Here is a 26,916-nt window from a genome sequence, read left to right as displayed (position 1 = left end):
TGGTTCTGATCAATGGTTTAAATACGGAGATTTATTTTTTTTCTAAATGCCTTGTCTTTCAAATTCACAGTGGATTTTTGAGCTCAGAGGATTCAAGGTAGGATTAAAAATACTTGTTTGCTTTATTAGATGTTGAGAGAGATCATTAGAAATCTTTTTTTTTTTGCTATCAATTTAAAATAATGTTGCCAAAGTGGTTTAGCAAATAGCAGCACTTAGAAAAATGCTACATGCAGCTGAGCTATTGCTTTTCCTTAAGTGGCACAAAACCTCCATCAACTGTTTATTAGTTAATAAGTTAATTTTCTGTAAGTGAAGATACCTCAGAGTGCATAAAACATTTTGGTAACTGGCACTGATCTGTTTTAAACTGGGAAGCATGAACCAAAAAGAGGGAAATCAAATATTACAGTGTTTGATGTGATGCTGTGTTACTATGTAGACAACAGTTGAAATGAATAATTCCCCTTCATGTTATTCCTCTGGAGCATTGAGGATGCAAGTTACAATCTGAATTCTCTCTTCCAATGACTTGACCATGAACATCAACCCATAAAACGACTATAATTGTATAACTGTTTAGTTTATTTAAAAAGTCCAGTATTAAGGATTTGGTGGCATCTAGCGGGGAGGTTGCACATTGCAACTCCCCGTCTCTTTCTAAGTGCGTAAGATGCCAGTATTTGTCTATTCTTGGCTAACGTGAAAATATGGCGGCACAACATGGTGGGCACCCAATGTAGATCAGAAGGACTCATTCTGAGCTGACGAAAGCACAATGATTCGTCATCACAGATGGTCATACACAGATTTAAACCATAATTCTGAATACTACTTGCCATTTTAGCTGATAGATCCCACTACATTCTGGTCCTGGTGCAAATTAACAAAAATTAAATCGCTCACAAATAACTTACAAGTGTAGATAAATCAAATTTAGCTGAAGTTATAGAACTTTTTATTGAAATAACCTGCATGGCAATGATAAAAAAAAATGGGACCTTTAGGCTACTAAAGATATCCTGTAAGACCTTGTTATGCTACATTGAGTTTTTTTTCATTGTATTGCAGTTTTATTCACACATGTATGTGACCTTGGCCATGTTCCCATTGGACCAAGGTGTTTGGTTCCCTGTACGTACAGTTCTGTTATTCCCCGTCATGCTGCTGAGCAGGGAGATGACAGAGCAGTAGTAGTTGAGAAGTACAGCCTGACGAACCGTCACGAGCCTTATTGATGGATGATTTTGCAGCTCCTATTTCTGGCTTCCCGTAGAGCCTCCCAATTCGAATAGTGCCACTGCCAGCTGCCCACTCATGATGCGGCACAACCAGCCTGGCTCCAGAACTCGCCTCATAGGCAGATTGTCGCTGTGGACGCCGGAGCCACATCGTTCTTCATCCCACGTAGCACGAGGTGACCCCTGGCAGAAAAAAAAAAAAGATGAATACCTCAGCCTCCACAGTGAGTAGCCCCCTCCCTCAGGATTGATCACGCAGCCAGGCTAGTGCATAAGCATTGATAGCCTGCGTACCGCACACTAAGTGCTCCAGTATGATTGATTAGGCCAGAAGATTCATGATGCAGTGCGTCTGAATAATATTGTTCCACAGGAATGGAGTCTTAGCTTATGAGTGGACCCAAATTTGATGCAAGATTTCATTCAGCAGGAGCAAATGTGATGTTGTTTTCCATCTTAGTGTAACTTTAGATTCAGTGACAGCCGCTCTGGCCCCCTGACATTGAGTCTAATAGTGAATGATTGGTGGGACAAAGCCTGCTTTGGATCAGCGCACAGGATCCTGCTTTGCAACATGATTTATTGATGTCCCTGATGGCATCAATGGAGGACTTCGGCGAATGTCACCGGCTTCCTATGCATTCAAAAGAGCCCTAATTCAGCAGGTTTCTTGCATAAGTTGTCCCACCCTCCGTACATCCTGCGCTTAGATAATGGGAAACAGGTTGACGCCATTAGTCAAATAAATGGGGGCATAATCTCGCAGTAATTTTACCTCGAGATTGTTTGTCACCGTCATATTAGCATGTGCTATTCTTAGATAATCAGCTGGGTGATATAGATAGCGAGTGCAACAGGTTGTGGTGAGTGATAACGGTGTTAGCATGAAGGACAAGGAGACAGACCTTCAATTCAATGTCACCATTGAAATTTGCTTCTTTTTTCTTTTTAGCCCCTTTATGTGAAGATTTAAACAGTTCGCCCCCTCACTGCCTGCATCATTACTACTGAAAATCTTATGGTGGGTGTTTTTTTTTTGTGTGCTGGTGAGAAAATATCATGTCAGACTAAAAACAGCCAATATGCACGAAGGAGAAAAAAAAAAAATCATGCTGAGTAGACAAGTGCCTCTGACCAAGACAAATGTTCCAAAATGTGCCTCCTATATTCGCCTCTCTCGCACACCTTATTTTCCTTTTAATGTCCTTTTAGGCCTTCGGCGTCATGTACCTAATCCAACCTTTTTGCCTTTGTCCGTGTCTTTGCCTGATGAAACACCTACACATCTCCCTCTCTTCTTCTGCAATACACCTCTGGCCTCCTCCGTGCACATTTTCCCACCCTCTCCGACCTCACTATTCTTCCCCTTTCCCATCCAATTTTCTCATGTTCTTCCCAGCGCTTCAACTCAGTAATGGATGTTCATAAAGCTCAGGTTACTTCTCGGGTCTTTTCAATCATTTCTCTTGTTAATTCACTCCCCGTGCCTGCTTTTCCGTCTTTGTGGAGGCCGGTCCGGGCTCTCTGTCTGCGTTCACCGTGCTTACGCTCTCACTCCATCAGCCAGCCGCGCAACCGTTGTGACAAATTATAGCCATTTGCCTCAGTGTGCAGCACAGTGTATGTGTAAAAACACACAGATACACATGTAATCGCTGCTCCCACACACACACAGACTCGGCAATATAATGTGTGCCGTGCGGGTCAGAATGGACAGATTTCCTGTTTAGAAACAAATGAAGACGCAGGTGCAGCAGAGCGCAGAAAACAAGACAACTTGTGTATGTATTTCCCATTTTAAGAAAGGCGACAGACTTTCCTGTGTCATCTGAGTTGATGTACAGCAGGCTTTGTTGGCTTATTTGCGTTTTTAACATGTTTTAGAGAGAAATTTATGCCATTTGCCAACTCCCATTTATTGTTTTCCAATTAAATCTGCCCATTAAAGCACATCCAAGACATACAGACACAGTTTCTTTCAACAATGCCATGCTGTTATAGGTAAAGTTATTTTACCAGCTGCAATAACATACCTTGTACCTTGTTCACTTTGTGAGTCTGCATGTGTGTGTAATCTTGGCAAAATTCGATCCTGGAGACATCTGCTGTAGCAGGAACAACACAAATGTGGTTTTGAGTACTTTTGCAGTTCTCTGTGGGCAGATTTTGTCAACACAATCGCATCACAAGGAGGCAAGATGCAGATAGAAAGGTTTACAGGTGTCAAGCTGAGATCTAAATGAATGCATGTTTTAACGCATTGACTATATATAAAGATGGTAGTGGTCGTGTCACCTAATCCAAAACTGGGTGAAGAGGAGGAGCATGAATGGATCCACACCCACCAGTAACTCATTATACGTGACTTTAACTCTTAATACATGTTAAACGGTTGAATTATCTAAAAATTCCCCCCTTGCAAAGATGTCAAAAATTAGGAAATTAGCTATAGACACTACAACCATTTTTTGTACCTGGCTGTAAAGTTGTTTGTTTCTGCTGTAAAGTTGAGCATTTTAACATGAGGGTCTATGGGGATTGACTGGCTTTTGGTGCCAGCCTCAAGTGGCCATCCAAGGAACTGCAGTTTTTGTCAACTCTGCATTGGCTTCTAATTTCAGAGGTCGCCACTTGGTGTGTCATGTTCACAGGTGTTGCCAGTGGTTTGATCCCTATCACAAGATAGTCTCTAGTTTTAGTGTAGCTTCCAATCTGTTTAGCTGAACACAGAAAGTTTTGTTGTGGAACTAAAGCAACTTACTGGAAACTAGTGAAATTACTCTTTGGTGGTAAACTTGTACGTCGCACCCATCCTCATCTTCACTCACAATCAGCCACAGGGGATCATGAAAGAGATTCTGTTATGTGCAAATGATAAAACATATCTCCAGACAGGTGACAAATTAAAGTGGAAAACAACAACATGAAGTGTCTTGATGTTGAAACCTGTCATTTCATGTGGTGTTTTGGCTTCCACGTGCTGCCAAAACAGACTTCATGCACCTTGACATTGATTCTCCAAATCTCTAGAACTCTACTGGAGGACTGAGCACAATGCTTCTGAGAGATATTCTGAAAGGTATTCCTTCATTTGGTGTTTTGGTGATGGCTTGTCGATCCAGAATCTCCCATTGGTTTGATATCTGGTGACTCTGAAAGCCATGGCATCACTCAGAACAGCTTTGTATTGATTTTCAGTGATTCTTCCCTCTAAAGTAACAAGTGTACCCAAATTGTAAGGGTCAAGGTTTCAATTTTTCTCTTGATTGTTTTCATTTTCTTTTAATTAGTCACGTATCTGTACACAACTTATCAAACTTAAACAGGTTTGTCTTCCTTGTTCTGTGACAAACTATCCATCACCACCCAGGACTCTGATTGTGCTGCTGTTTGCCAATAATTCTGCACACTCCACTAGCCAATTGGGATCCCTCTCGAGATAAACATTGTCCACTTATTACTTTAATTAGTTAAAGGAACTAAAACAACAACAACATGTTGATTTCATCATAAGCTGTCAATTACTATCATTTTCATATGTGTGCACAGCTCACTGATAATTTGTTTGGAAACCTGCGTGTCGCCTCGTTATAATGAGGTAGTGGGATTCCTGCTGAAGTCAAACGAGGAGTCTCGCTCATCAACTCTAAACTAATTAACACGAGAAGCCAGCACAGCATCTGATACACAATCTAAAGGACCGCACTTTGTCCTCAGCAGTAATGAATATATGGGCAGTCAGATGTCTGCGCCTGCTAACTTAAAAAGCAGCTTCTCCCCTTTAACATTTCAGGTGCCATCTTTAATAACATATGATTTGCATGAATATTAATTTCCATGTTGTGTACAGGTCAAAGTGAAACCACACATTTATGCACGGTTTCTCATCACCTGAGCAAATCAGGAGAATGCGTGCCAGAGCATTTAGTCTGGCCATTTCTAAAATAACATCGTTTGGAAAGGCAGTCTGGATGGCATGTTTTATTCAATAGCCGCCGAGTGTCGGGTTGCCAGGTTGTGACAGCCAGGTTTGGGTACTGATTGAAGGCATGACTCAAGCCAGACCTCATCATGACAAACATCCTCCCTCCTAATCGCCCTCTATTATCTCGTTCATCTGTTTTTTTTTTTTTGTTTGTTTGTTTTTTAGCATTAAAAAGCACAATTGTTGCTCTATGATGTATGCACCTATAAAGCTCCATATAATAAATCTAAGGCCTTCCAATTCTACACTAAAAAAAACATCTGTAAATCTGTAATTTGTCCTACTTATTTTATTTATTTATAATAAAATCAGTCTAAGTCTAAGTCTGCAGAGTTTTTACCATATTTTTGAAATACACACAAAATGTAAATAACATTAACAATGTGACACTTTCTAGAAACAATAAAATAGGGAAATAGACATTGTGTGACATAAAACAAAATATATTTGTAAATTTAGCATGTTTTCATAAATAAATTTTATTTAATAGCTAAAACTATTAAATTCAAACTTAATATTGTACATTTATTTCTAAAAATGAGATATTATTTGACAATTAAAGAAAAGAAATATTGTTTCTGTGATTTCCCATAAATTTCTTTGTTGAAGGAGAAATTTCTTTTATATTACAGAATTTTTTTTACAACAAAAATGATTAATAATGTGTTTTCATTGGTGTATAATATCTAAAAGCATTGGTAGTTTGTCAAAATACTGTTCTATACTAATTAATCTAATTGTGTGTCATTTTGTTGTTTTACACATGTAAATATCCTTCACTAAACATTAAAAAGACACGCAAAAAATGTACAGTCTTGTGTAAAATTCGACTAGAAAATTTATTTAAAGTCTGGAAAATTACAATGTTTAAATTTTTTTTGTGCCCCGTGTGCCAGTATATTGCCATTTTTTACTTAATCAGATTTTGTCCTCTAAGTTTGTCCAAATGTTACCGTGATCCACAACACGTAGAATCAATAAAAGCCCCTTTCTGTTGATAGGTTGTTGGTTTTTTTATTCTGTGTTTCATCCTCCTGCCTAAAGGATCATTTAAGGAAAGAATGAGTGATCGTAAATCAACGACAGCCGTGTGAGTCGCCGCCTCAGATATGGTCTGAAGTGGGCTCTGTGGATCAGAGACGTGATGGACTTGGTTAATGGAAGACAAGGCCCAGACCCTCTATCCTAGAAGTCTGTGTGATTGAGTATGGAGGAGTATGATTAATGATTCAGAGGCCGAGTTTAAATAGTCAGTGCTTTGGGGTTCGGCTGTATTTTAAATCCCTCTGTGAACAAAGAGGAAAGGACGGGGGGGAGGCTCCTGTGGAAAAGAAATGAGATATTACTGATAGGACTTTGTTTTGAAAATGAATTGTAGTTTTTAGTTGTTTATCTATTTCTCTTTCTACTTTTCCAATCTCCCCTCACCTCCTCTCCCTTCTTGTTCTCCTCTGCCCCTCTTGGAAATGAAAACTTGGTTTCCATAGTTACTGAGGGAGCACCATAGTCAAGTGATGGTCATAACATCTAGGTCGGTGGCTTGGAGCTCTGGGTTTCCTATGGCTCTTGTTTTGAAGGGTTTTTATGAATGTCAGAATAATGGAGCCTTAATCACTACCCTTTATTCTTTCATCAAAAGCTTGACATTGCAGACAGATAATAGAAACCCACCTCCGCTTGTTCATACATATATAGTTTTTCACATTAGTCTTCCATGTCAGTGTCATTTTTTGAGATTTTCTTTGTCACAAGGAAGATACTCATCCATGTGCATACTGCAGTCACATTTGTGTGGCAGCATCGAGGTGCAAACTGCAGGAGAGCCAGCAGGGGCTCCTCTTAATGAGACATGATTTGCTAAATTTTAGGAGGAAGCTGAAATATTGACAATGTGCCTTTTTTTTTTTTTGCCAAACATTTTCTATTTTTCTCCATCTTCATCATTGTGCATAAAATTGGGCTAAAATGATGGATGATTCATCATTTTAATAAAGATACCAGCCTGAATGTGGTTCTGGCCATCGTCACCGAAGCGTTGCAGCTCAATATTAGAAACTTCACTCACTTTAAATGAGTAAAAAAATCAAACTTTCTTGATGAAGAACATATTCCGGAGTTTTTTGCATCATCACTTCTCAAATAATGCACAGAAGGCAGCAGCGGCTACTTTAGATTTGTTTTCCTATTCCTCGTATAAATAAGGATAATGATAAACAAAAGCTAAATCCGGTTCTTTATAAATCTGTTGTGTCTGACCACAAAGCCGCGGTATAGTGGATATGCATATATCGTTTCATTTTATTGCATATTACATTTGAAAAAGGATTTTTTTCTAATCTGACTCGCCACAGTTTGATAAATGACTTTGAATCCTCGCAGATTAATATAAGCATTCTTTCACAGACCGTTATGAAAGGATAAGGCTCGAAATATTCTACATTTTTCTTATTGTCGACAAATCCTATTAAAGAGCCAAAGCCAAATATGAACTGATCCCACCAAAGCCTGATATAGCTCCTTCCTCTGTACCACAGCGCTGCATTGTTGTCCAAAAACTAATAAAAACATATCAGAGAGTCGCAGTGTTGCGCTGGGTGACAAACTCCTTTATTACTATGATCGCACAAACTGTAGTTTATTTTAAGTCAATACAACATACAGCACCCTGCAGCTGTAAACGCTCAGTAGCAAACCAAATATGTAGAACTGCACAGCTGAAAATAGTCCCCAACGAATGCACTATTTCTAAAATTGGTGCAGTTCTTTCATCTTTACTAGGAATTAGAGGTGAAAAATATGCCAAAAAAATCAGACTGAGATCATTTTTTGACAGATATGAGTCCTGATTTGTAGGTCGAGGCATGCGCAGCACTTCAATTAATATTTATTTTGTGACACATTTTATCTGAAACCAGCAGCTCCTGTGATTTGGATATTGTGGCTGCCGCACAGTGATTTCAGTAATATTTTGATTAATTGTTTAACCCAGGTAGGAATCCCACGTTTAGGATAGAATAGTACCAGTCTTTAGCCCATTAAATATGAAATACTGGATGTGTCGAGATAACTTAATGCTTTCATTCAGCATCCTGTGACAAAAACAAACCACGGCCTCATTCAGACAGGAATTTAGATGATGTTAGCTTTGCATTTATGCATGTGCTGCTCTGAGCCGAACGCATGGAAACCACCCAGTGGGAGCGCCGCTAATGTGTCACATTAACTGTGTTAAACAGTGTCAATACGGGATGAAGAGGAGGGAGCAAAGGGGAAATTAATACGCCCTTCCACGTTCCTCGGTCCATGACTTTCTTGCTGTCTGGATACCATAATAGGACCAATATTCCTCACAGGCACCTGCTAATGGCTTGTCACCACACAGCCTCCTTAAGGGATTCAGCTTGAGAAAGCGAATCTGTCAGGCTCTCGAAGATGGTTTTAGCATGTTAAGTAGGCCATTTTGACACTAAGACTGTCATCAATCCATCTGTTCATTGTAAAAATGTCTTTACAAGTCATTTTGTCTGGCAAAGAAATAGATTTCACCACCTTCAAATGCTTCAGATTGGGTTGTAGGGTCTATTGACATGATCTTATTTTGACAAAAGACACCTTAACACTAAAAATGAGCAAATCTATTGAAACTGCATTGGTTAAAATGTTACTTTCTTGCAATGCTATCTGGAGAATGCAATCAAAGAATTGCTTGCTATTTGATCACTTCAGCTGAGAGCTCTATAAGCATTTCTGAGGCTCTTTCTGCACAATAACAAAACCGCTGCTGCTGCGTTTGAAGTCTGCGTCCAAAGACAGACGTCCTCTCAGTCCCAGCTGCCACCTTATGCATGCACGGTTACACACTGTGGAACTCGTCTAGTGAATAATGCAGTTAATAAAGCAATCTAGTTAAACTAGGTGAGTGACAAACACAGCGGTTCAGTAGATTAAAGGCTGAGAAGCATAATGAATGCAGGACAAGGCTGCACGTCTCCTCTGAACATCTGAGCAGTCAATTTCAGCTGCTCTCGTCTGGCTTTGCAAAGCAGGAGGCTTGAGGGAATGATGTGTAGGCAGACAGACATGGTAAAAATACACATTTATATGAAATGATCCAGCATGTTACGAAGCTGAATGGGTATGCTGGAGTATCTTGTGCTAATACTCAGATTTCTCTTGGTTCTTCTGCAGGTGTTCTAGCATTCCTAGCACTGCCAGTAGGCCTGGTGTCATCAGCACAGGAGCTGTACCTCAGCCAGACGTCCCAGGACTCTGTCTCCATGGCAGCCACCCACAACAGCCCCCTGTCTCCCCCCAAACCTCCCCGACTGGAATGGCATCAAGAAGGCTCCAGTAGCGGGGAATGGCCATCCAAAAGCACGCAACCCGCAAACATCATCCTTCCTACTGCTGCCCTCCCTCCTTTAGCCTCGCTTCGCACCACCCAAACTTCCAGCCGCGAGGATCCTCCCATCTACGACGCAAACACTGTCATCCCAAACACTGTGAGCACTGACAGCCGAGTGAATCTGCCCAACTCTGATACTGTAAACCAAGGCCTCATGCACAAATTGGTCAGGGTACCTCAAGTCCATAACCCAGTTACTGTCAGCACTAACCAGGCCAGCAGCAGCAGCAGCCCTGAATTTTCCAGCACAGCGTTCCCAAATATAGATGCGGAATCTGCTGCGAGAGGAGCTCCAAACCCCCTGACTCTTGCGTCCAACTCTGGACCGGACAGAGGGGATACACTCGATGCACACCACATAGAGCCTCAGAAGCTGAGCGTGGAGGAACCCACCGACCCCAGGCAGCTTCCAGCTCGGCAGCCTTCCTCCCTGACCTCCCTCTCCTCTTCCTCAGCGGACGCCGATGCCGCACGAGGCCTGAAACTCAGGGAGCATGCCGCAGGATCCCCAGAGCTCCCCGCCCACCACACCATCACCCTGCGGGAGGTGCACGGAGTGAACGAACCCCCCACTGCTGAGCTGGTGGTGGAGCCAAAGGGGGCATCTGTCAGTCCAGCTGAGATCCCACCAGAGAATCTAACCTCCACTGCGTCCAGCCCGGCCCAGTCCACAGAGCCGAGCCTCAAATCACAGAACCCGACAGGCATCCCAGTCAACCGCACTGCAACCAACGGGACCAGCACTGAGGAAGGTCAAGTGGTTCGAGGCAACGGCACAGACAGCCCCCCTGTGGGACACTTCCTGGGGAATGTAACGGCGTTCGGAGGGCTGCCCTCCAACAGCAGCTCGGTCGAGGATTCGCCCGCTCAGGGGAACAGCTCCGAGCCCCCCTCCACCGCCAGCGGGAACTTCTTGAACAGGCAGGTTCCGGCCACCACGCACGACCCCTGGACGCCCGGCAACAACTCGGGCCCCACCGTCGACTCCCCGCCGTCGCGCATGACCATCTGCTTGAGCAGGATGGACATCGTGTGGATCGTGCTGGCCATCAGCGTGCCGGTGTCTTCGTGCTGTAAGTAAAATCAGAGCAGAGTGGAAATTATGACTATATAAATATGTAAATTTTATGTATTTATTTCAATTTATTTATCTTTTTCTTCCCCATATTTTTGAACTACATGTAAATAATAATACAATACTACATGTAATAATAAAATTACAAAAAATAGATCAAAATTTGCACATATAATGTAAAATAACATTAAAAACAATGTGCCTGTGAATAAACAGATTTTGTAAGGGATATTAAGATTCTCTGTCATAAAAAATATAATTGTAAATTTAGCCTAATTTCATAAATATTTCCTTTTATTAATAGATTAAACTATTACAATCAAGTTTCATACTTTAAAATATTTCTAAAATGAGATATTATTTAGCAGAACGAGATGTGTTGGTTCTGAAATTTTACATGGATTTGTTTGTTAAAGCAGAGATTTCTTTTTATTACAGAAGTTTTCGCAACAAAAACGTTGAATAATATCTATATCTCTAATCTATCTTATCAATCTATCTGTAATTTAAAGAAATAATTGCACATTTATAGAGTCTGACAAAGTTAGATGAGAAAATGAATACTGCTTTTACATCTGTACAATAAATATTAAGCTACAGCCAGCAGACAGTTAGCATAGCTTAGCATTAAGACTGAAAATAAGGAAAATTGAGGGAAAGCGTCAAGCCTGATTAGGAAATCAACACAGTTAATAGTAGCATATAACCCAGCTTATCTTTTTAAACTTTCTTGTGAGGGTTAAACAAACAAGGTGCTAATTAGTGACCTTGTTCGGTCCTTGGATGTGGAATGTGTCACCTTTAGACAGTTTTTTTTCCCATTTTTATACTAAGCTAAGCTGATTGGCTGATGGATATAGATTCATATTTAACAGACAGATGTGGCAACTCTTGACAAAACAAAAAGCAGACTAACTTTCACTCTTGATCACATTATTATATATTATATCATGCATTTCGCATATCACAACTGTATATTATTCCAGGAGTTGGTTTGATTTTATCTTCTTTTCTAACCTTCCTGTTCTACTAGTACATTTGCCTCAGTTAGTGATCTCCTAAATTTCCCAGAATCCCTCCTGACAGCCCCCAGAAACCCCTCAGGGCCTAATCTTGCTGGATTAATTTGGAGAGAGTCGAGTTTTCGTCGAGGAGTAGTCATTGCACCTAAGGCGAAGTACAGTTTTTTGCATTTTGGTCTGCTGGAGAAAAAAAAAAAAGAATCTCTTCACTTATACATTTTTAATACATTTTTGGACTCCTTAAACCCTATTTGTACCATTTATTACGAAGAGACTGACAGCTCAAAATGACTACACGACACACAACCGGCGGCAGCTTCTGACTGTATTTTAAAGTGGATTTTTTTTTTTTTTTTCCCTTTTCAAGCACAGTTTATTCTAACAGTGGCTTGCTGTCCTGAAACATGACAGCCTCCACCTGAGCAGCAAGTGTGGGAGCTTTCAGAGGCTATTTGAAGCTATTCCAGCTCCTGCACTAACCGTCCTTTCTCCTCTGCTGCCTCTGCCTTCTGTAGCCGTGCTGTTGACTGTGTGCTGCATGAGGAGGAAGAAGAAGTCGTCAAGTCAGGAGAACAACCTCAGTTACTGGAACAACGCCATCACCATGGACTACTTCAGCCGGCACGCCGTGGAGCTGCCCAGAGAGATACACACTCTGGAGAGTGAGGTACAAACTACTGACACGCCGCCGCTATGGCTCTATTACTGTCTGGCACCGCGCACACTAAAGTGGTTAGGACATTTACTTGATGCTTCACGATCAGTCAGCAAAATGCTTTTAATGAGTATGGAAACAACAAGAGGATCCATGTCCAATCTCCCCTGTCAGCAAGCCCCGAGGCCTGCTGAGGCGCACTTGAGCATGACGCTGTATTACTGCGATTTATGGGGACGCTATTTAGAAACAAGCAAAGAGAGATTTTTTTTATTTTTTTTACCCTGCAGGGAATCTGCGAAAGCACTCATTCTTAGACGGTTTTTCACATTGAATATTATCTCGGATTAAAATTTAGAGAATAGCAGCAGCTACATCTAGGATAATGTGGTAATACATTATTGGGTTGATGTGTCATTATTAATAAATTATAAATTAATTTGTCACTAATGCTCTCCTGAGGGTGTCTAGAAACAAAAATACATGCAAACACTCCTTCTCGAGTGGATCGTATTAGATTGTAGACCAGCAAAAGTTATCAAACTACTTTGATTGATGACTTTAAGTGTCCTGCACCAAATGACCTCTGTATCAAAAGCAATATAACAGAGTTTCAAAGTTTAATTATCACAATATAAAGGACACTGAGTATTTCCAAGTCAACACAAACACAAACAAGTGTTGTTTTTTTTTTTAAATATCCGATTTTTAAAGTTTCTTTGCATGCAGAACTTCAACACAATTCATCCTCAAAATCACAAAAGGCCCATAAATGCTGCTCTCCAGTAATGTCTTTATAAATCTGTGTGCAAAGGATCAAGTGCCAGTTTATAAACGAGCACACAATGACGTGTCTACATTTTCATATTGTATGATTTATGTGTATCTGTATCCACAATTTGTTTGTGTTTGTTATAGCCTCGTGGTTGTTGACGGGATGTTTTGCTCCAAACAAATTTCATTTTTCAACCTAAACTTCCAATAATTTGGCCTCATAAAGGAACCCTTTGATTCTCGTTATGCTTTGAACTCTCATAGAAATCTTCTGAACCATCAAAATTCTGCTAATTGGCACCGTTTCTAATTATTACTTCAGAGCTTAATCCTTTAACAGTTTCCCCTCCTATTATTTTGTCCAGTAAGGAGCTTTAGGATTGTTCAGATCATCTTATTAACTCTGTCTTATATTATTATGTTGCGTCCGTCAGTTGGAAATAGTCTACATTTCTTTCATTTTATGCACATTTCCTCAAAATTCATCGTGATAAGTGGGTTATTTAAAAAAGACTTACTCTGAGGTGGTTTGTGTTTGATGTCAATTGGTAAAATAAAGGCTTAATGGGGTTGCATTTGGACTCACTTTGGCTAAAAGTTGCTATACTTGTGACAGTGAATCCTATCTGGAGACTAGAATGTGTAGCATCCTAGTTTTTCGGTGCATTGCAGCGCCATCTGTTGGAAATAATAGCACATAACAGTGGTACAGTAAATATATTATGAATTAAATCTGCAAATCTCCCTCCCTCCACTTCACCACATCATTTTTATGTGCCATTGCTTGCTCTGTTTGCATGTTTTTGCTTATTATCTTCTCTCCAGTGACCATTTCATTGTCTCCTTGCTGTTATTTCTCCGCCGTTGCTCAATTTGCATTCGTCTGTGGGGTTGTCAGGAGAAGGAGGCTGAGGTCGGATCATGTGTAGGATGCCCTTGGTGACACCCAGGTGTTGTTTCCCTTCCACCCCCGCCTCACCCTCCTCCTGCTTTACTTGTCTCTGTAGAGCAGAAGCCTTCTACCGTAGCTCCCCCCCCAGAGATATAAGTAAATGCTCCAGGAGAAATGATCACCATAAACCTAAATGACGGCCCGTGTTAGTTCGATTTTGATTGGATCTCGCTGATGAAATGGCCTCTTCCCTGCTGTAAAACAAATCATTTTGTTTTTCGCACCTCCCTCCTCCACCTCACTGCTGCTGACTCACCATCAACAACCGTTTCTACATCAACTCACCCCCCCACCCTCCACCCCACCTTCCCTCTATTAAGTCCCTGTGCTGCCTTCTTCTGAGTTGTCTCTACCTTTTGTTTCCCCGCTCGTGAAGCTTTTACATCTTCCCCTCCACCTCCCTTTGTATCTGTTCATCTAGCTTTGTCAGATATCTTTGTTCGCCGCCTCCCTAAAAGCCCTGGGGTGCACCGAGCCCATATTTTATTCCGTTCGCTTCCACACTAAACTGTCTGCTCATCGCTTGTAGAGTGACTTAGATACAGTAGACTGCAGCGTGTGCTTTAATGCTGAGCCCCGAAGCGTGAATCATGAAATACGGCTATTGTTTCGCAGTTGTGTGCTAATTTTTCTTCTGTATGTGCACTTGCAGGAGCATGACACCTGCCTACCCCCTAATGGAGACTACAGCGGCAGCAGCGTGGTCCTGGTTAACCCCTTCTGCCAGGAGACCCTCTTCATCAACAGAGACAAAGCTTCTGCCATATAGAGACAGAAAAAAAAAAAGAGAGAGAGAGGCGCTGCTGGATTCTCCTCCTTTACTCCCCCTGCTGTTGTTGTCTATTTTATATATGTGGTAAATATTCAGAGACTTTTGACTTTATACTGTATATTACAAACACAAAGAGCAACCTGAGAGAAGAGCGATGTAAACAGACACTATTTACTATGAGGATGCACCTGCATATTTTTCTGATGTACATTTTCTACAAAAAGGCTTAATTGTGATAAAGGTTTTTATTGTCTTTATAAAATACAGAGTATATGTGGTTTTGTTTCATTACAGTGGCTTGATGGTGAGTGCACTGCGGATGTGGCCACATGAAATCTGCTTTAGAGAGAGAAAAATGTGCTATGAAGACATTTAAGCTGTTCTTTGTAATTTTATTTTACTTTTAAAAATCAATCCCAAAATACTTATAGCCTGTTGAACTTGAATATAGCACCTACATAGTTGGGGGGAAAACAGAGGAGATGTGGAATAAATGCTGGATGTGAAATCAGGGCCCGTATTTATCGAACTTCTAAGAAAACAAATATATATAAGAATCCTCCAAAAACTAATTAACTGAAAGTAAAGAGAGATTTAAAGACCCACCTTTAAATAGTAAGAGTTTATTCGACATGTTACTCAGTGTGATGCTATTATGTAAAAAGTTAATTTTCTGTCTGAACAATCTTTTTTGCAGTTAAGCTGCAAAATGAACACTACATATCCAATATATTAAGAATATATCATTAATTTTTCCTAAAATTTTTAATGTTCTCCTCATAAAATCACTTTCTTTCACATGAAAAATGCTTTAAGTGATAAATAAGTAAACAAAAAAAAGTACTGATGCAAAATTGAATATAACAATCATAAAAACGTGAACTCAAACATTAAGAAAACGTGCGTAAAAAATAAATATTAACTTATATATAGGGATTAAACAATAGGAAATTGGATGAAATCTAAACAAAAACATAACCAACACAGAAAAGGAAAGAAACCTTGCTGCTGGTAGATGAGCTACATTCTAGAAATGATTTAATAATATATAACTCTTTGACAAGTGCATTAAAAATGTAGAGAAAATGATTCCAAATACTTTGTTGTTGTTTTTACCCATGACTAATGCAGAGAGAAGAAAGAAAACGGAGTGTAACATCCTGTTAGATGTTAATTATATGCTTTTACATACGCAAATACATCACGCTTCAGCTGCTGTAGTCATCGAGAATGTATGTATGTATGAAAGCTCTCTGAAATACCTGTTTGTTTTTAGCTTTAAAACATGTTTGACGATTAGTAAAAGTGAATCCCATAAGGGTTTTTTATCTTTCAGCAGTTTGATAAATACGGGCCCAGGTTTTATTGGTCAGTTTGAGCAGATTATTTGAGTGATTTTCAGATGTTAGTCAAATAAAATGGCTTTTCCCCCTCATGTGTCACCAGCTTCTCTGAAGAGGGACCACATAGATGTCTTAACTCCTTATGTTGGCCCTTTATATATCAGTATGTGTGTGAGAATGCCCAGTTCGTGCATGTAAACGTGCACTGAAGCGTGCGTGTGAACAGATATGTCGCCCCACCCCCCTTAGCCAAATCTCACGGTTATTTTAAGTCAAAACAGACTTAGTATCACTTTCGGCTCAGTTTTATCTGTTTCTGTGTGTGCGTCTGTCCCTGTGTGTGCCTCTGTGTGTGTCTGTCACTTGTCTATATCGTGGAGTGGCTACTGGTTTTGTCCCAGTGTGAGGAAAAAAAAAAAGAGTTTCTCACCGCTGTAGGAAACAATTAGACCAACCTTGCTACTGTAAGTGTCTCCCTCCATAAACAAAATGTGTTTGTCCATGTGTTTGTTGAACTGCTGAATGATTGTGAATTAGTTGCTGGACCACTGAATACGTGTTAAGAGACCTTAAACCAAGAAAAACAGCGAGACAAATAATGTATGATGAATATTTACTGTGAGCACACACAGAGGCGGTTTAATCGAACATTTGAATGTTCCGTTGCGTTTTTGAACCTGTGGTCCTTCTGTCATCTGTTTTACTTTGCATTGCTGCAGTTTTATTCAGTAATCAATGCTGCCTGCCTCTGTCGTCGCTAAAGATTTCCTGCATTGTGAGATGTTGTTCTGAAATCACTGAGTGAAAAAAAGGTGATGTTGAATAACGCAGTTAAACATATTGATATTTCCTGCATCGGATGCTCACAGCTGGGCTTGTTGTTTTGCACGCTCAAAAAAGTGGATATTTTACAAAACGTTCAGTGGCACGGTGGAGCAGTGTTCAACATTATGTATTTTTTGTACTGTAGTATACACTGTACTTTTTACTGCTGAGCAATAAAACAAAGAAAAGACGTGGATCGCTCTGTTTGCCTGATTTACTCTCGACGTTTAAACAACAGACATTATTTTGTATTTTTCCATGTTGGATGGGTTTTGGACAATTTTCAAGTACTGGACATGTGTGTGTCAGATAACCTACTGCTGGTTTACTATGTAACAAAGCAGTGGAAGCACTCTTGCCGACCACAACACATCCATTGATGCGGTGAGCTGGAATTTTCTCTTTGTGCGCCAGTGCAACAACTGGTCAAATGACCACTGGCTTTGGGAAACTGACGTCAGTTCGATAATCTGTTTACAAGCCTGCTTTCCTGCTGAGGACAGGCTTAATTCTGAAATGAGGGTTATTACAGGTTTGTAGACCTGTTTACTTCTGTAAAACATGTTGGCTTAAACGCTGGACCACCTTTTTACGTCTATTTCAAAATCTTTAGAGATGAATAAATGGACACATGTTTAGCTAGTTTGGCCCAAATGCATTTTAAAGTAGGTGTATTGCAAGCAATGAAAGTTTTCCTAGCAAAAAATGTATTTATGGAGGATTTATTTGGACAAATAAGAAGGTTGTTTGTGTTTTAAACACATTTTAGTAGACCTTCTGATTTACCCTCCTTTGTAAACAACCTAGATTTTTTTTTTTTTTGCTTAACTAACTAGCCATGATCATATTAGTGTTACAAAACCAACATTGCTTCTACCTTGAGAAGATTATTTGAACCATAAGATCTGGAAAAATTCTTCTTAATATCCATGTGACAGTTCAAGCCTTTAAAATTTAGAAAAACTAAATGAATTCGTAATGTGAAATCAATCATATATACTAGTTACATAATATAGGTCATTCCACTTTGTGTTCTGATCACATACATGTTAACATGGAAGGATGAATTTTGCCCGGAAACGACAAATACATAAACTACAAATTTTAAAAAAAGCTAACAAAATCAAAATGTATGACATATTATTTTAAATGACTTCCTGATGTCATTTGCATTCAACCAAACAACAATTAGAAACATAACTGGAGAAAGGCCTGACTTTTACTTTCTAATATTGTATTTCAAACAAGGCTACAGAAGTACTTTTTAACATATCACATAAAACCTACCCTGATAAGTACCATAAAACTAAATGAATAGACAGTGATGTCGCTTGCACCTTTAGTAAACAACTAAGAAGAAGTTTCTCAACTATTCTTTCAATATAGTTTATTGTAAAGATCTGACCTCTCACTGTTTTGAAGCTACTGTTTACTCTGTTAACCTTCAAATACTTGTTGCTCAGTTTACAAAAAAAAGTCATAATATGCTGGAAATCTATCAGATTTTCTTGTCGGAAACCTCTGACTAAAGATTTTGTATATCCCTGATTGTATTTTTCCATCCACATTATGCATCTATTCCAATATGGATTATGTAAAGGGGTAAACATAATTTCCCCCCTGACAACTAGATAAAGTCAGTTTTCATTTCAGGTGTTTTCTTGGATTGTAGCAGCCTTGCTAATCTTTAAATAGCACTGAAAGCTTTTTATAGGTGGTAACAAATCAAAATAAGTGGTTCTAAGGTATGTTGATATAATATTTTGGCAGTACAAAATAAGCCTCTGTTGTTTTTTTGAAAACAATATACACATACAAACAGTTTTTAAATGTTGTGTTAAAGTCTTATTGGGTGGTATCCATCATCAATCCATTATCCATTATCTTAACTTAAAATGACAGCTATCTTTTAAATATTTTTATATTATGTGAAAGAATAAGGCTTTTCAGAGATGTGTTGTTGATATGAGGTAAGAAGGCTCCCATGAACATTAATGATTTTCAATACTCCAGACTGGAATTGTGATAAATTATGTAAATCATCATCTACAACCACACAATAGCTAACCAGTAGTAAACCTATATTACTATCTGTCTAAAATGCTCACTACTGACATTATATTAGGCTGAAAACATTATGCTACATTAGCCTGCTAACTTCCTCACCACTGATGGTGAGCATTATTGCTGGCTGGTGATTTTCATGTCAGGATTTTAAATATCAGTGATAATAAAGTTGTGATTTGTTCTGGGCTTTTTAAATCACAATTAATTGGCAATAATCAAACTTTAAAAAAAAAAAAAAAAAAAAAAGAACTTTTACGTATGTCGCAGTTAAAGTTAGAACAAAATCAACTGAAAAAATAAATATTTCAAATAACAGTAACAAGTTTGTGTTGATCAAAATGACTTGAAAAGGGTCTTTTCAAGATTTTAGTTTACAATAACAAAAAAGTTGTACTCTATCGTGATCAAATTAATCGTCTACATTTGGTCAGTACACTAATATTTATTTGAACATGTGTACATTTCTATTTGTTTAAATAATAATAATAAATTACATTTTTTTTAAGATATCATTTTCTAGCCAGTAAGTCGGCTTAATATCTTAAATATTCAGATTACTCATAAACAACTAAATTATTAAATTAATAAAAACCGAAATAAATAGGATTATATATATATATATTATTTTGAAATTCAAGAGTACTTAATAATGAAATATAAAAAATATGGCTGATTTAAGTTGTATATATATATATATATATATATATTTCTGACGTACTTTTACCTTGTAACATCCTCGCTAGTACTGTCTGGAAAACAGTGATAAAACATAAATAAATAGTACTTTGATATTTAAAGTTACAATTTTTATTATTCATTTACGACTTTTAGAAACTGAAATACAAAAAATATAAGTTATTTCTTTTGCAAATTTTTAGACTTTTTGGAATTTTTTATTTTATTTAGTTAGTTATTTTGTTAGCCCGAACCATGTCCGGGTCAGCGCCAGGGTGATTCCGGGTGACGGTGCAGATTTGTCAAATAGCCCGTGCATGGCATGGTTGACAGGGTAGCTAACGATTCAGGCAGGGAACCAGGTTGGACAATTTTATCAGCCTTCAGCAGAAGTTAAACTGTCTGAGTTAGTAGCAACTCCATCTCCTCCGCTCGTTTCAGCAGCTGTCCTCACTCTGCCACCGCGGATTCCCACGTTTGTCATTGCTCGGCTAGCTAACTAACGCCAGTTAACGCAGCTCTTTGAAAATGGCGGATGTACCGACAGAGAAGAGCCTGGACGATTTCTTTGCCAAGCGGGATAAAAAGAAGAAGAAAGAGAAGGGGAAGGGGAAGGAGTCCACCGCTGGGCCCACGTCGGCTGTGGTGAAAAAGACCAAGAGGGAGAAGGAAAAATCGACGAAAAACGAGAATCAGGACGCGCAGGTTGATAAGGTAACCGACGCTGCTGTCCTGGAACTTTTTGCCTCATTAGCGTCTTCACCAGATACCGGTGTCGTGTCACATTTTGAATATGTACGTCTAAAAATACTGCCCGCTTGCTGACAGCGGCTCTCTAGCGTTTTGTCAAGTGCAAAATTAAAATTATGGGTGTGTATTTTAGCATGGGAGGGGGAAACGCCGGTTTGGAGCTAGCATATGCTCCTCAGTGGCACACATTTTGACGGGGGCACCAAATCTGGCACGACACGCGTGCTCGTGTGCTTTGTTACACCCTGTACTTGTGGGGACCATCTAACTAAGCCCATGTCGTGTCTGTGTTCTCAGCTACAGACCCAAATGTTACCTTTTTTTTTTCTTTTTTTGCTTGTTCCAACAAGGCCGAGCCGCCATTTGTCACAAGGTTTTACTGGATTATCAGAATTTGGCTTTTAAGTAGCATCCATATATGATTAGTGAAGGAAAGCTAAGTCATCTAGTAAAAGGTTAAATAAATTGTCACACCTGTGGGTGCAGTTGTCTTAAAATGTTGGGGCCTGTGAAACCCTTTATTGGCAAGAATGGTCAGATTATATATATATTTCCAAAGGAGAGCCTCACTAAATTCACCTTCACCAGAAACACATGTGACACTGGCAGCTATCAGGTTATTATTGTAATTTTGCTGTTACGAACAATTAGTAATGCTTCCGTCTGCCCAGGAGGACGAGGAATGGAAAGAGTTTGAGCTGAAAGAAGTGGATTACAGCGGGCTTCGGCTTCAAGCTTTACAGATAAGGTGAGAGTAAAATGTGTTTTTTTGTCACTTACATTGTAGGTTTGGTGCCTTTCGAATTGGTGCAAGTGAAATTTTTTATTTTCACCAGGGATGATGTGTGCTTCAGCAGCATCTGTGAAAGATAAAAAATCTCCTCTGGGTGTAATATTACAGCTAGAGCTGCACTGATTAATAGATGAATAGATTAGTTGTCAACTGTTCAATTAATTGCCAACTCTTGTCATAATCCGCCAATCTAAGTGAGGCAAAATTCAGATTCCTGCCAAATAAATAAATGTGAATATTTTCCTCTATGACAATCAGCTCAATATCTTGGTGATGTGGCCCAAACAACACGTTTGAGCATGTCATCCTGGGTTTTTGGAAACAGTTGTAAGTATTTCTCAACGTTTTCTGACATTTTATAGACCAAACAACTAATTAATTATTGAGAAAATAAGTAATCAGAAGTAAAAATGTTCATTAGTTGTGGCCCCAAATACAGTTAGTCTAGCTCCAGATTAGACTTTGATGATATGGGAATTAAAGCATATCCAGCACAGGCATCGCTTCACCGATCACAGTCTTTTACTTTTATGATAGGTCTTGTCATATTTTTTGGAAAAATTCAAATACTGTGAAAACGTATGTGTTATTATGTCAGCTGTAATAAGTCAATAAAACAACTTGCTATACGAACCAAACTTTGTCAAACAGAACTGAAAGGGAAAAAAAAAGTTGGATAAAATTCCTCCTGCAAATGTTGTGCAGACAAACAAATGCCCTAAATGCCAAACCCCAAATTCCAAAGCAATCGCGGTGAATGCTGCCATTCAGGTGCATTTGAGTAATACTAAATCATTCACTAAACAAAATCAATAAAAAGGCACAGATGGAGACACAGAAGCACCTTGAATTCTGTAGGCACCTGGAAATCAGGAGAAAACATTTGGTTTTTTCTACCAACATAATTGTGCAGAGACAAGAAGGACATTCTCTGAAAGAAAATTGGAGAAACAGGTTTACAAATCCATCTTGCAAGCTGTCAGATGGAACTCATAAGCTCCTAACCTTTATTACAAATAACCCTGAAAGTCGATCGTGATGCAGCTGATTATATCCACCACCTCAAAATGTTCACTGTTCAGTCCAGAGGCACCGGTGCAGCTCAGCATATGTTCACCTCTCCTCACCTGCCTTCTGTTTGTTTGCAGTGACGAGAAAGAGGAAGAGGAGTATGAGAAGGAGGAGGTTGGGGAGGATGGAGAGATCATTTTGGTCAGTGGAGACAAAGTGTCTGGTCCCTGGAACAAGTCTGGTGCTGCACCTCCTCCTCCTGCACCTGTTGGTGAGTAAACCAGCGCCGGTCGACTGACAGTTGCTCTATAATCTGTTAAAAATGCATACAAGGAACACTTTACATGAGTAACACAAATGATTTTTAGTATTTATTGAGAAAGCTAGTTTAGTAATACTGGAGTATTACTGTGTTAAGAGTCATTAGTGTTTTTTGGTATTTGTTTTAGTCTGGTAATGTGTGTGTGTGTGAAGAGAGAACATCGTATTTGTACTTTTGATGATAAAAGAGAAACATAAAATGGAATACCCTTGATGGCTTCTCACCTTTGTCATTTAAACTGATAAGTTGGATAATTACTTAATTATGGGAGTGCACAAAATGCATGTTTAAATTTCTTTGGTGTTTTCGTACAAAACAGTCGCGTACATAGCCTAAAGCAGTTTTAATGAATCAAAAATGTCTGTTCTTGTCTGATTGATGTTGTGTTGCTACAGAGGATGTAGAGGTGCCTGAGGCGAAGCCCGCTGGTGTTTATCGCCCACCAGGGGCTCGACTGTCCACCACCAGACGAGGCCCTACCCAGGGCCCTCCTGAGATCTTCAGTGACGCACAGTTCCCGTCTCTGCTGGCCACCGCCAAGCATGTTGAGACACGCAAGTAAGTCGGGTTCAAGTGAGATTAGTTTGGGAAGTATCATGTGTTGTTGCAGTTTGACTGATGCAATCTGTGTTTGTGCTTCAGGGACAGAGAAATGGAGAAGACCTTTGAGGTTGTGAAACACAGGAACCGTGGCAGAGAGGAGACTGGCGGCGCTTCTATGCAGCACTTGCAGCTTGACAACCAGTACGCCATCCTGGGGGATAAGTAGAGCCGCTTCCCTCCGTCCTCTGGCCCCTCCAGCATGGTCCTGCCCAGCCCCTTGAAGGAAGCTGAACTCCAGCTGTGTGGACTGCAGTCCTGACAGAGCTCATGCTGCCACCATCACCACACTGGTTACTCACACAAACACACAGCCCCATAAATACACAAACCGATACACAGTAATACCACTGCAGCACATACAGCGACACTCCCTTTAAATAGATCAGACTTTACATACATTTGGATGGCAAAACTGCATCAAGGACTGCATCTGAAGGGGCTGATGAAAGAGGGAATGATTGAAATGGAATTAGCAAAATACACCCAAACGTACAACACTGCAGCAGCAACAAAAGGCAACGTAGTTGTCCTTTGTGGATTATACTCAGAGCAGCAGTTGTGTGGTGCAACTTCTCTCTGGACTTCAACTTGCTTTGATAAAGCCACAGAGGATCGAAGATGACTTTAGGCAAGATGATTTTACAAACTTCTGTGAAAATATCTATTTTTTTGCAAGATGGTTCTAACCCAATCGCACATGGTTATTTTGAGGTGTGTTTTTGAGTTGCGGTTGGGGCTTCGGGAGTGGGGATACTACCTCAGCAGCATAGCTGGTGGTGACCATATGGACTGAGCATTTTTTTGCTGTGGTGGTGAAGGGGGCAAACACCAACCCCCCCCTCATACAAGCTGACCATCAGGCTCTTTGATTTAGAAACTTGAAGCTTTGTTTTTTCCATTCATGATGATGATGATGATGATGATGATGACACTTTGCAAAGATCTATGGACAAGAAGAGCTAGGTTGTGGTCCTCATTTAGAATTTCTATATAAAGTGGCCTTACTGATAGAAAGATACTGCATTGTCATCCGAAGTGAACTTTGCTTGTTGTCTTGCGGGCTGTTGCCTGCCTCTGGATCTCACCACTTTGTGAAAAAACAACACATGCAAAAGGAAAAAAAAATTCTTCTGTTCAAGAATGTAGTGCTGTTGTAGTTTGCCTGATGATTACAACTACTAACTGTCTTTCATATCCACTGTTTGATTTGCTGCCCTTAGTTTTCTCTTTAAACATCAGAAAAAGAGTAATTACAGCTTGGTTCTAACCTATAACCCTTCTTTTGGTAACAAATGCTTTACTGCAGTTTGACACCGAGTTGTCTCAAACATCACAGTGTCAAGAAAATGTTGGGGAACCACTTTAAATGCAGATTTGTTGAGGTTGTTTGCCCATGCTGAGTTCACAACTTTTAGAGTTTGTTGTAAAGTGGTATATTTCCATCTCCAGTTTTAATACTTTTCTTTTGTTTTTTTTTTGTTTTGTTTTTTTATCAAGGCCTTTCCTCATAGGTAATCCCACTGTCTCCGTGTCATGCAGACTACCCCCAAACCAACAGAACAATCCACTGACAAAACAGTGGTACACCTAGTTAATATCTAATGGGTTTTTACTACAGACATAGTTTTGAAAGGTGAAGAAAAACTGGATTTATGTTCTATGTATGTTCCATAAAATATGTCAGGAGGCATTGATCCCTGTTGGGGCACTTCGGGTGAAATTAGATAATATTTGTGATGAGATGAAAAGAGCTTAACCCCAGAAATAAAGTGGTCCTTGTGAATTTAGTCTTGTCTGAATCTTTAAAGTTGGAAAATTATTATTTTTTCCCCCCCCAAAAAAGCTATTGTCCATTTGTAAACTTAAGGCTTGTATGATCCTGTTATCCCTCCTACAATGGCTTAAATCCTGTGTTGTCTCATTTTGTCCAAGTAGGTGTTTTTTTTAACACGTGGATAAAATATCAGAAGTTTCAGCTCTTGGAAGAAAAAAAAAGACAAATGACCTCATGCCAAGCATATTAACAAATAAAATAAACTTTTCTCACACAAGAGACTTTTTAATGTTTATTTAAAGAAGGCTAACACCAGCAGAATGATAGTCGTTTGTCTCTGTCAGGATTCACGACATGCTGTCATCTGTTTAGCATCTCTGGTGCCAGTCTCTTTTTTTCTTTCTTTCTTTTTTCATTTTGCCTCCCCCTGAAAAGAAGAGATCACCAACATATATGAAAATAAAATACTTGGAATTAATTGCCACACATTTGCTGGCTTTATATTTGTCTACTGTTGTCATTACATATCATGCATGCTAGTTGCGGTAACAGTTTCCTACCTGGACCACATTTTCAGCAGTTGGTGGTGGTGGTGGAAAACCGTATTTGTTGCCAAGAAAGTTCCAGTCAGCTGTGTCCGAAGTGCCCTTTATTTGAAATGTATGTTTATGTTAGTAACAAGTTTGCACACTCAACCCCACCTCTCATTATATAAATAAAATATCGTATATATATACATATACACACACTCTTCAATGCTGCCTGTTGTCATAAGTTGAAAATGATTTACGATTACGCAGTAATACAATTTTTAAAAATAAGTCATTGTTGTATTATGCCTGCTGTTACGTTTGCCGACCACAGGGTGTCGCTGTCTCACACTGTAGTAATAAAGCAGAGTTCGCTTCGGTTGTAAATTTGGGCTGTTAAACTGCTTTCGAGCGGCGGGCTGACAGGCTACACAACTGACACCTTTGTCTGAAAACAAAACAAAACACAGCGTTAACGGTCACTACGATGACAAAAAGACCGAATTTAAGAACAAGTCGAAGGACGACACCAAACCTTACTTGGTACGAGTCGGTCGCATTTCTGAAGCTAATTTTGAAGCTACAAGCTAGCACTGCTAACGGCCGCTACAGACAGAATCGTGTTACCGGTGCTGCCGCCAGGTAAATTACGTCAAACTACGCAAACTACTATAAACTTTGTTTTTCAAATTTGAATATATAGCTTTGAATGACTATTATACCCTATTTGCTTGTTATAGCTTCATCAGCTACAGATGTACCGCTAGCCTTAGCCCTGTTTGTGACACCTAGCAATCTTTATAAGATGAGATATGCCTTTATTTATCTCACAGTGGAGAAATTCACATTGTTGGTAGCAGCATTACACATGGAGATACACACATACTAGACAGAAAAATGTACATATAAATATAAGAATATATTTATATTGTAGTCGTGAGTTATTTTGCCACAAAATGTTGGAAATGTTCTTCTTTTTAAATTATTTCAGGCAGATAACACATACCTAGGGTGAGAGAACATATCCTAAAAATGCTACCAGCTGCTAGATATAATGTAGGAAATAATGTTTTGATATAAGTGATGTTGGCAGGAGCCAGGCTGAGACCATTACTCCCACTGGGGTGGCACAATATATATATGTAGATAGATATATAGTTATATTTTTTCTTTGATGACAAAGGTCATAAGATATTTAGGGTCTGAGCACCCAAAAGGGTGACTTTTTTTTTCAGGCCAAAACGCATAATGTGGAATTTTTCAGGAAATACTTTCCTAAGGTGTTTTCTACCACATGCATTACACTATTTGCACCATATACTACATCCTGACACGTTTTCAC

General features: G+C 39.4%; 2 protein-coding genes and 1 long non-coding RNA gene across 4 annotated transcripts in view; 2 read left to right on the top strand and 1 right to left on the bottom strand.

The window, feature by feature from the left end:
• The window catches only part of tmem108 (transmembrane protein 108), a 60,892-nt gene extending 43,647 nt beyond the window's left edge, over nucleotides 1–17,245 (top strand). Inside the window, exons 3-5 of the mRNA XM_008294611.1 lie at nucleotides 9,415–10,704; nucleotides 12,244–12,395; nucleotides 14,762–17,245. Coding sequence (XP_008292833.1) covers nucleotides 9,415–10,704; nucleotides 12,244–12,395; nucleotides 14,762–14,878 — 1,559 coding nt within the window. The 3' untranslated portion in view covers nucleotides 14,879–17,245. The remainder of the gene's footprint in view (nucleotides 1–9,414; nucleotides 10,705–12,243; nucleotides 12,396–14,761) is intronic.
• Nucleotides 17,246–20,079: 2,834 nt separating this feature from the next.
• Nucleotides 20,080–25,057, top strand: cdv3 (carnitine deficiency-associated gene expressed in ventricle 3). 2 transcript variants are annotated; one of them, XM_008294614.1, is made up of 5 exons: nucleotides 20,080–20,505; nucleotides 21,216–21,289; nucleotides 22,483–22,616; nucleotides 23,063–23,225; nucleotides 23,310–25,057. In XM_008294614.1, exons 1-5 carry the CDS (start codon nucleotides 20,320–20,322, stop codon nucleotides 23,434–23,436), a joined length of 684 nt encoding a protein of 227 aa, XP_008292836.1. In that variant the 5' UTR covers nucleotides 20,080–20,319; the 3' UTR covers nucleotides 23,437–25,057. The 2 variants fall into 2 exon arrangements, with proteins under 2 accessions (XP_008292836.1, XP_008292835.1); XM_008294613.1 differs by having other exon boundaries at nucleotides 21,213–21,289.
• Nucleotides 25,058–25,323: 266 nt separating this feature from the next.
• LOC103366791 (uncharacterized) lies at nucleotides 25,324–25,940 on the bottom strand. The gene is made up of 2 exons (XR_520688.1): nucleotides 25,605–25,940; nucleotides 25,324–25,471 (listed from the first exon to the last, which is right to left on the bottom strand). It is a non-coding gene; the product is annotated as an uncharacterized LOC103366791 (long non-coding RNA).
• Nucleotides 25,941–26,916: the final 976 nt, after the last annotated feature.

The sequence above is a fragment of the Stegastes partitus genome, unplaced genomic scaffold (genome assembly GCF_000690725.1).
Source record: "Stegastes partitus isolate 25-593 unplaced genomic scaffold, Stegastes_partitus-1.0.2 Scaffold980, whole genome shotgun sequence".
Lineage (NCBI taxonomy): Eukaryota > Metazoa > Chordata > Actinopteri > Pomacentridae > Stegastes > Stegastes partitus.
This window is presented reverse-complemented; position numbering and strand designations above follow the sequence as displayed.